We start from the raw sequence: 13,313 nt of genomic DNA, 5'->3' as shown, positions 1-13,313 counted from the left end.
TTTTTTTATTTTTATATGGAAACAGTTGAAACACAGGCCTCCAATAATTGAAGGGCGTTCTCCACCAGATCGTTCTAAAATGACCATGAGGGACTTGATATACTATCTGCCAGAAAACAATCCTATGAAGTAAGTATGACTCTTTTTCTCTCTCCTTAGGTTAAATGATTTTTCTTTTTCTACCAATTTCGTAATTGTGAAAAGGAGAATTCTTAAATCTGAAGTATTAGCACAGATGCAGTATTGTTGCAATGGTAACAAAAGCTACTAGACGTTTTCACATCTACTCAATCTTCATACAGAAATGAGTTTGGAGTTTAGTGTTCTTGTTGAAATATAAAAAACATGAACCTGTCCCTAGTGTTGATTTATCTCTGTATAAATGCAGAATAATAGAAAATATTTTTCTTCTTTTTTTTTTTTAATCACTGCTATTAGATTTTTAGTTATGACTGCCTGCCAAATCTAGTGGACTACAGGAAGCTAAGCATTTCTCCGTCCTAGGTGCTGAAACGCACTGCAGGACCCAGGAGGTCTCTCCATTCCAACTGGATGGATATAGCTGCTACTGTTCCCTTTACATATTTCGCCAGTAGCAAGGCTGAGTGAGCATCCCAGAGGTGCATATACACAGGGAACACTAACGCAGCTAGCTGCACAGACTACCACAGACAGAGCAGGGCCTTTTTCCTACAACTACCGAAAACAATCATATAAATATAAGTACAGCTGTCCAAGTCCTGTTCTTCCTCAGTAGCAGATGAGTTTTCTGTTACTGTCTGTGACTACCTGCTTGTTAATGTTTGTGTGCTTGTGTGTTTTATTTATCACTTTCCTTGTTATTTTTTCTTTCACACTGAGTAGTCTTTGAGCAGGTAATGAACATTCTCTCACATTCTCCCTACCCTCACAATGGATTACTGCTGGAAATATCCTTTTTTGTCCTTGCTTATACAAAAAAAAAAGCAAAATTCATTAAGCAGGAGTGGTTGTTCAGTTAGACTCAAGTCCAAGTGTGGTACAAAGAATTGAAAAAAAGCTTTGTGTTTCTTTGTCCATTATCCACTAAAAGCAGGTTTTGTGAAATGAAGCAGAAATGTATCTGTACAAACGTTCATCTGTAGCTTTTTATAAAATTCTAGGTCTTCGTTGGCAGAAGAAAAGAGAACAGATAAAAATTCTGCACTGGGTCAAATGAAAGAGTAAGTCTTGGTGATGGAAGTACTTACAGTCAAAAAGTTTTCTAATGTTGGGAAAAAAACATGTTTCTGTGGTAATACTAACAGTGTAGGTCTTTTTTTTTACTGTTTCAATATCATAGCTCTTATTTATAACAAATTGTAATTTGGGAGGGGAGGGTGGTTAAAGAGCATTTTGCTTTCAATATTATGTTTTTGGATTTGTCCATTTTACAATAGATCGAAAAACAGATTCCAGAGTTTGTGTTCACTAACTTGCTGGTGGGTTGCATTGCTGGATGGTTCATTAAATTATTGAACATCTGGCATACAGAGCAGCAATTCAAAACACTAACAAAAGTAATATTTTTTGCTTCGTTTGTTAAAATTGTAGACAGGAAGAGAAAAGTACTCCTGATCATGAAGAGGAAGATGAGGAAGAAGAAGCAGAGAATGAGGAGGAGAGTCAGGATGGTCCACTTCTAGTTCCTCGTGTGAAAGTAGCAGAAGATGGTTCAATTATTCTGGATGAAGAAAGGTAACAAATTCTGTGCCTGACTCAAGGACAATATATACTACATTGCTGCGTAGTTTGTAGATAGAGAACAGTTACTTTGAATAGGGATAAACGTGAATGTGTTTATGTGTTGAGATCCTAACTTAGAAAACAGTGCAAATATGTGGGAAAATATGAGCAGCAGTTATCTGCATCTCAGTAGTGGCAAACTTTCTCTATGAGAAATGTTTTTGGAGAAGGAGATAGAGAAGAAGATGCCGTATTTTATTACAGTGAATGAATACTCAATATTTGTCAAACTTCCAAATGTTAACTTCTTTGTTTCTCACAGTTGCATGTATCTGCTTACTGTTACTCTGTTGTCAGTGTGATTTGCTCCAGCTTTGCATCTTGCATGTTGCTGCTTTATTCAGTTGTCAGTGTTTTCAGTAACTTTGCTTAGAATATGACTTTTTTGAAGTATTAGATTACCGAATTGTTTAGTTCCCCACATGTATTATTAGCATGAGATTTAGGCCAAGGTGTAAGGCTAGAGCAGGCCTGGTAAAGTAGCCTAAAAGAATATGGAGAGGCTCTTGTGGTTTTACAAAATAATTTTCTTGAATGTTAAGAAGACAATCTTTTCTTGGTTTTGTTTTTGTTTTGTAAGATATTCAATTATGTCTGTCTGTACTATATCTTACAAAAAGGGAAAAGCAAATTTACTTGCATAGGCTGAGTAGGTTAATGATTTCTTGCTGCATTCTCCCATTGAAATACATGTTAATGTAATTATTAAACCTGATTACAGTACAAACTGACTTATGGCAGGAAAAATCTGAATAGCTGGCTTATAAACATGTGCTATATGTCTTGTTAGCAATATTTTCAAATGAGTCTCTTGGTGTGTTTGCTTTTTCAGTTTAACTGTAGAAGTTCTAAGAACAAAAGGTCCATGTGTTGTAGAAGAAAATGATCCCATCTTTGAGCGTGGCTCTACAACTACATATTCCAGCTTCAGGAAAAGTTTTTACACAAAACCATGGTCAAATAAAGGTAAGTATATTTTTGGTTTCAAGTTTTGAGTCTGCAGAAGAACCTTCGTTTTCCTTCTATGCTTTGTACTCAAAAATTTTTATTCCCAGTGGAGTAAATAGATCTACTTATGTGTGACATAGTCTCAACCCTCCAAACTCTTACAACAAGCAGAGCTCTGATTTTTACTGTGAAAATTGGTGTGTTTAAAAAAATCCAGTGCCTTATGATATGCAGGCTACCTGTGAATTTTTTTGTCATGGACGTTTAGATACTGTGGAAATGCTAGTCTGCCTTATCAAAAGCGTAATATTGGATTCTGGTGTCCGGATATTTGAGCTCTATATGGAAGAGTTAACACTTCTTAACAGCTTCTTTACTTGGTTCTTCCAGCATGGGCAGGAATAAATTCTATAAGCCATCTCTATGTGGGTTGATTTCAGTGCACATGGACAGCTGTGTTTTTATGAGTGGGTGGGTTGTTTTTTTATTATGCCTGCTGTGAATTGATTATTATCTCTAGGCTGACAACACTGTGCAAGACTTCTTACAATTGAAAATGTTTTTTACAACCGTAGATGGAAAAATTAGCTTCAGAATTACTGTGCTGCTTTTGGACTGCAGTCTTTTCCTGTTAACAAATAATAATGGAAATTGTATTTTTACACATGCATTTTTCTGATTTCTGCTGGTGGTTGTGTTCATAATAAAAATGAACATTGGCAATTTGGAGTTGTTTAGCTATGATTTACTAGCTTTACAAAACATACTTCACATTCTGCAGTTTTATAAAGATTAGACAGTTCTTTCTGTTAGTAGGTCATTCAGCAAATGTTATTAGAGGTACTTAGGTAAAATAACAGACATAGTCCAAACCCAGCTGAACTTGCAGCCACAGTAGATAACTTCAAAGTTATCTATCCCATTGCACTAAGTTTGAAAGGTGTTTTTATTTCAGATAGCAAGAAATAACTTAATAACTTAATAACTAAATACTTAAGTGTGTGTATCTTTCTTTCTTTTTTCCTTTTTTTTCTTTTTTTTTTGAAAAACCTCCAGAAACAGACATGTTCTTTTTAGCTATCAGTATGGTAGGAACAGACTTCTCCTTGATTGGACGGCTGTTTCCTCATAGAGCCAGAGCAGAAATTAAGGTAAAAATTAAAGCACTCAATAAAGCAAATAAACATCTGTTTTCATTTGTCTGTTTCTCATTTGCTATTCCTGTGCTTTCTGTATTAGTATTGATAATTTTGATGCGAACTGGCTCTGTAGCAATGCTTTTTTAATACCTGTTTCCGAGAGGTAGTAAGTATCTGAAACATTAATATGCTGGATTGAATTCCCATCAACATATCTAGTAAATCTAGCATATCTAGACAAGTTTGTCTCAATTTTATTTTAATTGACGAATGCTGCTAAGCGTAAGTGGATGTTTGGTGAAGGTCGTCTGTGTTGCCTCTTTCATGGTATCCAGCTGGGAAAATCGTCAATGTTTCAAACCCTGCTTAGATTGGAAGTAAGGACAAACATGTTGAAAATAATAAAAAATTATGACTGGTGATATCTATTGGTGACAGATTTTATATTTAAAAATTAATTACAAACTCGTGTTCTGTGAGTGTGCTTGTAAGGTTTAATAACTTTAGTTGATAGAAAATTTTGTTGCATTGAATAAGGTTTATCTTGATCTGCCATTTTGTACCATATATTGTTGCATTTCTTGCTTATTGAAAAGGACAAATATACCTTTGCTTTTAGAACAAGTTCAAACGTGAAGAAAAAGCTAATGGATGGAGGATAGACAAAGCTTTCAGTAAGTAAAGTAAATGTACCCCACCCTACAATGAGTCATTAAACAGTAGTCATCTTTTTTCGTAGTAATTTTTGTGCTTTGCCTCTCTTGAATAAATTATAAGAAAAAGTTTTTGCTCATAGGTGAGTTCAGAAGTTGAGGAATCTTAGGTTTTTATAACAGGCATGGTTCACAGTAAAGATCTTTAGGTTTAATTTCTGGCTTTTCTATACGTTTGATAAATGAGGTTAATATAAACTTTCCTATATTCAGTTGAAGATTATTCTGATTCATGGGAACTTCTAGCACAGTTGCTTATTGTAAACTGCTTTGAGAATCATTAAAGGCTTTGTGTATTATTTGAATGAGCTATGTAAGTCCTACAGCAGCATGTTAATACATTATCTGATACTATGGTACGATTCGTGTATTTGCCACTTCTTAGATTTTCTAAACTACTAAGTACTGTAACCTTTTTTTACTTTTTTTTTTTTAAAAATCAAGCTACCATAATCCATATATATGTCAACTCTAGTCCCTGCTCAAGTGATACAGAAAGTATTTTCAAAAACAATTCTGTGTTTAAATTTATATAACCTTTGTTTTTTAATATCATAACATGTACCACTGATTGTTTTACAAAGCAGAAACTTGGAAAAATTACCAACTTTGAAATCTTTTCTTTGCTTTATTCTGATAGAAGAAAAGCGGCCCTTTGATTTTGAATTCTTTGCCCAGCTGCTTGAGAAGGTCTTAGCAGATGAGGACAAGAGGAAGCAGAAGACTGTTAAAAGCCAGAAGCCAAAGGAAAAGAAGCCATCAAGGCCTCGGAAGAAGCCGAAAGGTACTTCAAAAGAATGCTTGGGATATCATTACAGAGCAGTAGTCAGTAATGTGTTGCTAGCAGAGAAAAAAATCACGTAATCTTTTCCTTCCCTGTTCCAGACAGGGCAAGAAGATCCTGGCTTCGTAGCATAACTTTTCCAGACATAGTTTACTAATGTGTGGGATGGTAATAATTGGTAGCAGCCAGTTTCCTGAGATGCGTTTTCTCTGGGCAGGAATGTGAGACCACAGTGAGATTAGTGCCCTTCTGCAGTCTGAAGCACTGATATTCTAAACAGGATATTCTCATTTAACAGTTGATAAGTATCTCGTGAGTTGCCAACAAATTCACTTTTAGAATCCTTGGGCCAAAACCATATTTTTGGCAAGTTCTTCTGTGACTTTTAATTTAAATTTTTCTTATATTTTAAACCATTTTCTTTTAAGGGTTCTGTTTCTCCTTTAATTATATTTTGACTCTCTAAGTCTGAAGGGTATGATTCTCTTCAGGGAGTCTTGTAAAAGTTGTTTTAGTTTTCTGGTCTGTTCAAAATAAAGGATAAAGATTATGTTTAATTACTATTGATCACCATATAGTGTCCTATTACCTCAGTACCTGTGAAAGGACCTTTCATAGATGTGCTTAAATTAAAAACAGTTACTGACACCATTTCATAAATTACCTGATAATTCTGTTGGGTTGTTCACTTGTTTGTTCCACAAGAACCCATTTCCTTCTAAGTGGTATTGTGGAACAAACAAGTGAACAACTTTTGTAAAGGGGATGCTAGCTAGGAAGCAACATCACTGTTTAATTCGTAAAATTGACATGGCTGCTGCTTTTCTATAGCCTTGATTTCAGGTTTGATTAAGTAAAATGTCCCACCTGTTAGGACTTACAGCTACATATAGAAATTCTGTTCATAGACTTTAATGGTAGATTAAAGGTACTTCATGCATAAAGCAATGTGAGTATGCTCTTCTACTTCTCTTGCATTTTGGATTTCTTAATTACAGGGGAACAAGTTTGTATAAGAATAATGAAAAGGACAGGGAAAGGTTCTTTGTGGTTGATGCTCTGCAAAAATACAAGATCAAGACAAAATGTCCTGAAAAGGGGAGGGAGGAGCATTTTAGAAACTTGTTAAACCCAGAAAAGAACTTGTGGATTATTAGCTAGATAATAATTCAGGTTTCTTATGTAAATAAGAATGATTAACTACAGTGCATCTATTGATCAAAATTACTTTTCATGGCATACTTTCTGCAATCATTATCACCTCTTTCTGCAGAGAGATGATAATCCTTTTCAGGAATAGCAATACCTATTTTTCCTGGATCCAAAAGTGGCTGTGTAGCCTGTTAAAAAGTATAGGAACAAGAACATTTACTGAATTGCCTTTACATCCTATGTTGACTTTGCCCTGGTGAAGTGTTGTCCCGTGTACAGAAGGTGTTTTGTGTTTAGTGTTGAAGTTAATCTATGCTGAAGCTTTTCTGTTAGGTCAGTGACTGACTTCTCATGGTATTGGCAGTGATGTATGAATTCACAACATGTTGCTAGTGGAAATATCTTTGCGATTTATGACTCCTGATACTCCACCAGTCTAATAACCAGGAACCATATTGTCTCAATAGCAAAAGCTGCCAGTACAGAAGCTGCTAATGATCAAGATGATCTTCAGGAAGCCAGAATTTCTGATGCAGAAACAGAAGCTGATGCTGTGACAGCTGAGAAAGAAAATGAGGAATCTTTAGGCGTTTCTGAACAGGCAGAAGAACAGGTTGCATTAGAGCCAGTATTAGCAAAAAAGAAGAGAAAGAAGAAGAGAAAAAATGATCTTGAACAGGAAGCGGAGAATCTTCCAGAAGAAATGTCTGTCCCTTCAAAAATTGCTGAAGAAGGGAAATCCTCTAAGAAAAGTAAGAGGCAAAAATGCTCACTTTCAAAGGTTCAAATATAAATTTTATATAAAGATATTGCAAACTCTCATCTTAAAAATGAGAACTTAGGTTTTGATTTATATCCCTGATCTGCCTTGGGAGGTTGTGGAACAATGCCTTTCAAAATTAGCTTTCATACTAAATCTGAACATTTTATTTTTGCTGATAACAGTTCTCTTAAATCTTAATACTTAGGCATTTTCTACTGGGATTTTTTGTTTTAAATCAACTCTTGCTTCACTAGGATGTGAGAATTGGAATTCTAAGATGTTGCCCAGAATGTCCAAATTGATTTAATTCTCATTCATTAGCAGAAAAAAAAATGGTATGTGATGCAAACAATGACGGTCATACTACCTGTAGAGAAGAACTGGATAGTGTTGTTGAAGGAAAACAAAATGAGACTGCTGTTACAGAGGAAGAGGGATCAGAGCCCTGTTTATCAGTGGATGACATAATGGAGAGAGAAAGTGATGTCAATTTATGCAGGTAATGCTTACAATGGAAAGCTTAAGCAAAATAAAAAATAGTTTAAAGTTTTAATATTGGTTTTATTTACTCATGCTTACCATCATGTTAACGGGCACAGAATTTTGATTTCTGAGGTTTTGATTTCTGAGGACTGTCCTGGGTTTTAGTAAGCTGTTTTTAATTTACACTCTCAATATATTCTCTCCACTGATGGGCTGCCCTTGCAAAGTTAACTTACATTAATACTAAAATACCATCCAAAACTGCTTTCACCTATGAAGGCTATTGGCTTATCCTAACTCGTAGTATTTCTCTCAAACCACTGCTTGGTAATGTTGCTAAATAATGTTGCTATACGCTTGGAATTTATGTATGTCTTTAATAAGGTGGTTCTTGTAGGGAAGGAAAGACTTTATTTGTGCAAAACCTAGGTGGGAGGCAAGCTTTTGGTTTCAAGTTTGGGCATTCTTTTACTAGAAAGAAAGTGAATGTTTTATTAAACTTGTTATACAAGAAAGTGGTAAATTTAAAAAGTCATTATGAAGCTGTTAGCGCTACTTCAGACTTTTGCGTGTTAACTGTTGTATTTAGCTGTATTGTAATTGTTTGTTATTTCATACAGATTCCCAGAGCTTTTATGTGCTTTAATAGGTCATTGGAAGCTTATGAAGGAACAGTATTTGTCTTTGAACTCAACATAGATTGCTACAGAAGATCAGGAGAAAAAAAAGCTTCTGCATACGGTGTTTATGTTACTAAAGTCTGTTTTAAAAAACTATCTAGTGTAGAATACTCGGATGGGATTTTAACATCATCTTCTAATAGCATTGCAAAAGTACAAAAGTTGCTTAAAGCTCATATCCTGCAAACATCACTAAAACTTTTCAGATTCTCTGAAACGCATGTAGCTATTTAATGTCAAAATTGCATAATTTTTCTGTGCAACTTGATCTGTAAACAATAATAGCTTTTTAATTAAAATACTCTAATATAATGTTTTCGTGTGCTTTTATGGATTTCAGGTTTGAAGATAGCAATGATGTTGTACTAGAAATGGAATCTGCTAAACTGAGAACGCTAGATATTAGAGATGATACATCACAGGAAAGCCAGATTTCGGAGTTACCGGTTTTAAAGATTAGAAGCAAAGAAAGGCAATCTGAAGAAGCTAGAGAAATAAAGGTATTTTTATTTTTTATGTAATTCTTACTTCTTAAGATCTTTCTCTTTACGATTAAAAGTGTAAATCAAAGCCATTTTTTGGTTGTTTTTGTGCTGTTCTTACCACTAGGTGGAAGAAGGGCAACAAGAGAACATCACCAAAATTTAAATTCTATCAATTTGTCTGGCTTTAATGGGTTGTCTGTTATACTAAACTTATTCAGCGGGTATACTGTGCATGCCTGGCTTACCTCGTAGATGATTTAAACATTTTCGGGGGAGAAATCAGTAGCCCAGCTCTAGTGCATCTACACGCAGCATGGGCGGCAAACAGGAGAAGCTGGAAGCCATTGTGCAGCGGGGTAGCTATGACTTTGTCACCAGCACGGAAACGTGGGATGAGTCTCATGACTGGAGTGCTGCAATGGATGGCTATAAGCTCTTCAGAAGGGACAGGCGAGGAAGGAGAGGCGGTGGGGTAGCCCTGTATGTTAGGGAGTGCTTCGACTGTCTAGAGCTCAATGGTAGTGATGATGAGGTCGAGTGCTTGTGAGTAAGGATGAGGGGGAAGGCCAACAAGGCAGATATCCTGCTGGGAGTCTGTTATAGACCACCTAGCCAGGATGAGGAGACAGACGAAATATTCTACCAGAGGCTCGCAGAAGTCTCCCAGTCGCTAGCCCTTGTTCTCGTGGGGGGCTTCAACTTTCTGCACATCTGCTGGAAATACCACATGGCAGAGAGGAAACAGTCGAGGAGGTTCCTGGAGTGCGTGGAAGATAACTTCCTGACGCAGCTGGTAAGCGAGTCTACTAGGGGAGGTGCCTCGCTTGACCTGCTGTTCACAAACCGAGAAGGACTGGTGGGAGATGTGGTGGTCGGAGGCCGGCTTGGGCTTAGCGACCATGAAATGATAGAATTCTCGATTCTTGGTGAAGTAAGGAGGGGGGCCAGCAAAACCGCTACCATGGAATTCCGGAGGGTGGACTTTGGCCTGCTCAGGACACTGGTCGAGAGAGTCCCTTGGGAGACAGTCCTGAAGGGCAAAGGGGTCCAGGAAGGCTGGACGTTCTTCAAGAAGGAAATCTTAAAGGCACAGGAGCAGGCTGTCCCCATGTGCCATAAGAAGAACGGGTGGGGAAGACGAGCGGCCTGGCTGAACGGGAAGCTCTGGCTGGGACTCAGGAAAAAAAGGAGAGTTTACCACTTGTGGAAGAAGGGGCAGGCAACTCAAGAAGAGTACAGGGATCTCGTTAGGTTGTGCAGAGAGGAAATTAGAAAGGCAAAAGCCCAGCTAGAACTCAACCTGGCCACTGTCGTAGGAGACAACAAAAAATGTTTTTACAAGTATATTAATGACAAAAAGAGAGCCAAGGAGAATCTCCATCCTTTATTGGGTGAGGGGAGGAACATTGCCACTGAGGACGAGGAAAAGGCTGAGGTACTTAACGCCTTCTTTGTCTCAGTCTTTAATAGTCAGAGCAGTTATCCTCAGGGTACTCAGCCCCCTGAGCTGGAAGACAGGGACAGCAAGCAGGATAAACCCCCCATAATCCAAGAGGAAGCAGTTAATGACCTGCTACGCCACCTGAACGCTCACAAGTCTATGGAGCCTGATGGGATCCACCCGAGGGTACTGAGGGAGCTGGCGGAGGAGCTTGCCAAGCTGCTCTCCATCATTTACCAGCAGTCCTGGTTAACTGGGGAGGTCCCGGATGACTGGAGGCTCGCCAATGTGACGCCCATCTACAAGAAGGGCTGGAAGGAGGATCCGGGGAACTACAGGCTGGTCAGCCTGACCTTGGTGCCAGGGAAGATCATGGAGCGGTTCGTTTTGAGGGTGCTCATGAGCTATCTCCAGGACAACCAGGGGATCAGGCCCAGCCAGCACGGGTTCATGGAAGGCAGGTCCTGCTTGACCAACCTGATCTCCTTCTATGACCAGGTGACCCGCCTAGTGGATGAGGGAAATGCTGTGGATGTGGTCTACCTGGACTTCAGTAAAGCCCTTGACACTGTCTCCCACAGCATTCTCCTAGAGAAGCTGGCGGCTCACGTTTTAGACAGGTACACTCTTCGCTGGGTAAAAAACTGGCTGGACGGCCGAGCCCAGAGAGTTGTGGTGAACGGAGTTAAATCCAGTTGGCGGCCGGTCACGAGCGGTGTTCCCCAGGGCTCAGTTTTGGGGCCGGTCCTGTTCAATATCTTTATCAACGACGTGGATGAGGGGACGAGTGCTCCCTCAGTAAGTTTGCAGATGACACCAAGTTGGGCAGGAGTGTTGATCTGCTTAAGGGTGGGAAGGCTCTGCAGAGAGACCTGGACAGGATGGATCGATGGGCTGAGGCCAACTGTATGAGGTTCAACAAGGCCAAGTGCCAGGTCCTGCACTTCGGCCACAACAACCCCAGGCAACGCTGCAGGCTTGGGGAAGAGTGGCTGGAAAGCTGCCCGGGGGAAAAGGACCTGGGGGTGCTGGTTGACAGCCGGCTGAACATGAGCCGGCAGTGTGCCCAGGTGGCCAAGGCGGCCGACGGCATCCTGGCCTGTATCAGAAATAGTGTGGCCAGCAGGAGCAGGGAGGTGATCGTGCCCCTGTACTCGGCACTGGTGAGGCCGCACCTGGAATCCTGTGTTCAGTTTTGGGTCCCTCACTACAAGAAGGACATTGAGGTGTTGGAGCGTGTCCAGAGAAGGGCAACGAAGCTGGTGAAGGGCTGGAGCACAAGTCTTATGAGGAGCGGCTGAGGGAACTGAGGTTGTTTAGTCTGGAGGAGGCTGAGGGGAGACCTCATCGCGCTCTACAACTACCTGAAAGGAGGTTGTAGCGAGGTGGGTGTTGGTCTCTTCTCCCAAGTAACTAGCGATAGGACGAGAGGAAATGGCCTGAAGTTGTGCCAAGGGAGGTTTAGATTGGACATTAGGAGAAATTTCTTTACTGAAAGAGTGGTCAGGCCTTGGAAGAGGCTGCGCAGGGAAGTGGTTGAGTCACCATCCCTGGAGGTATTTAAAAGACGTGTAGATGAGGCGCTTAGGGACAAGGTTTAGTGGGCATGCTGGTGGTGGGTTGATGGTTGGACTCGATGATCTTAGAGGTCTTTTCCAACCTTAATGATTCTATGATTCTATGATTCTAAACAGCTGGACAGTTTAATTATTCAAAAGTGAAGCAGTTGACAATATTAACAGTAAATCCTTGGAGCAAGATTTTGCTGGCATATGCTTACTAGCATAATGTTAGACACTGATTTGAGCAGGATGAGCATTGGGTTGTTTGTACTGCCTCAGAATGGAAACCCGTGTAAACTCTTGTCCACTGGTACTGGCTGCCATGAGGTGTTTCAGGAAAGATACAAGAAACTGGACCAAGATTGAATGATCTTTCTTCAGGTGTGTTCTAATCAGGTCCAGCAGTCTAGAAATTTCCTGAGATTGTGTCTGGCTTCTTTTGAAGCCCTTGATGCACCTCTTATTCATGAGTTTGTCTTGCTGCTTTTTTGCATCTATCTGTACCTTTGTGATGAATTGCATACTATAGTTGAGAGTTCATTCCTTTAATTATTCACTTAGTAAAACAAGTGTATTCTTTACATTGTTTTAAGCCTAATGCCTGGCAGTTTAATTGCACTGTACTTCCATTGTTATGTTCCTGTTCATTCTTATGATGTTCCTGTTTATCTTCTCCAGGCTATTCTTGTTTATAATGCCACTTTTTCCTCTCTCCAACAATATTGTTTTCAAGCTGAAGAGTCCTAATCCTACATTTCTCCTCATACAGAGGAAATTCCATTCCTCTAATCATCCTTCTATCCTTACATCATTGTCGTTTTTGGAACTTAATACCATACTGTTTAAAGACTTCTGCTGAGGGGGAATGAATTACTTTCTCTTGTGCTTTCTAAGACGAAGAATGATCTTACGGCTAAAGTTTGTGGTGAGAGACTAGGAAATTCTAAGTGTTAGTGTTTCCCTAATGTGACGGTCAAATTATTTGCCCTTTGGCCTTTATTTTAGATTCTGTTACCTAAAATAACATCTTCATCTGAATAGAAAATCAGCTACTTAGGATCTTCGCAAATACTAAATGCCTGTAGTTGGAAGTGTTATAACAGTACAATCTCCTGATATTAGTTGGAATAATATTTATAAAAATCAATGAACTGATCAGGGCAATGTGCTATACACACCAGCCTATTATAGTGGTGTCAGTAGCCTGAGTAGCTAAGCTCTCTGGCTGTTTGACATGAGAAGAAGGCATAATACTCTCTAAAACTGGTAGTTTCAAAAGACCTTTTATGTCAGTTCTAATCCTCTTGGCCTGCTGTGGTTAATTTACTTTTAAAATATATGAACATAATCACTGACCTAAAACTAGAAATACTCAGCCAACCAGTGATGTGAAACATGA

The 13,313-nt window shown here is 39.1% G+C and overlaps 1 protein-coding gene across 13 annotated transcripts in view; it reads left to right on the top strand.

Annotated features, from left to right (window-relative positions):
• Positions 1–13,313, top strand: part of BDP1 (BDP1 general transcription factor IIIB subunit) — a 59,660-nt gene that overhangs the window by 5,513 nt on the left and 40,834 nt on the right. For 9 of the 13 annotated variants that reach the window (XM_075137971.1, XM_075137970.1, XM_075137969.1 and 6 more), the window contains exons 3-12: positions 26–129; positions 1,143–1,202; positions 1,573–1,716; positions 2,597–2,730; positions 3,769–3,863; positions 4,471–4,525; positions 5,205–5,348; positions 6,968–7,252; positions 7,585–7,762; positions 8,767–8,926. In XM_075137971.1, the coding sequence (XP_074994072.1) occupies positions 26–129; positions 1,143–1,202; positions 1,573–1,716; positions 2,597–2,730; positions 3,769–3,863; positions 4,471–4,525; positions 5,205–5,348; positions 6,968–7,252; positions 7,585–7,762; positions 8,767–8,926 (1,359 nt within the window). The remainder of the gene's footprint in view (positions 1–25; positions 130–1,142; positions 1,203–1,572; positions 1,717–2,596; positions 2,731–3,768; positions 3,864–4,470; positions 4,526–5,204; positions 5,349–6,967; positions 7,253–7,584; positions 7,763–8,766; positions 8,927–13,313) is intronic. The other 4 variants (XM_075137980.1, XM_075137979.1, XM_075137968.1 and 1 more) reach the window with 2 other exon arrangements.

This window comes from Calonectris borealis, chromosome Z, assembly GCF_964195595.1.
Source record: "Calonectris borealis chromosome Z, bCalBor7.hap1.2, whole genome shotgun sequence".
NCBI classification, from domain to species: Eukaryota; Metazoa; Chordata; class Aves; order Procellariiformes; family Procellariidae; genus Calonectris; species Calonectris borealis.
Note: the sequence above shows the minus strand (reverse complement) of the source record. Positions and strands in the feature narration are given on the sequence as shown.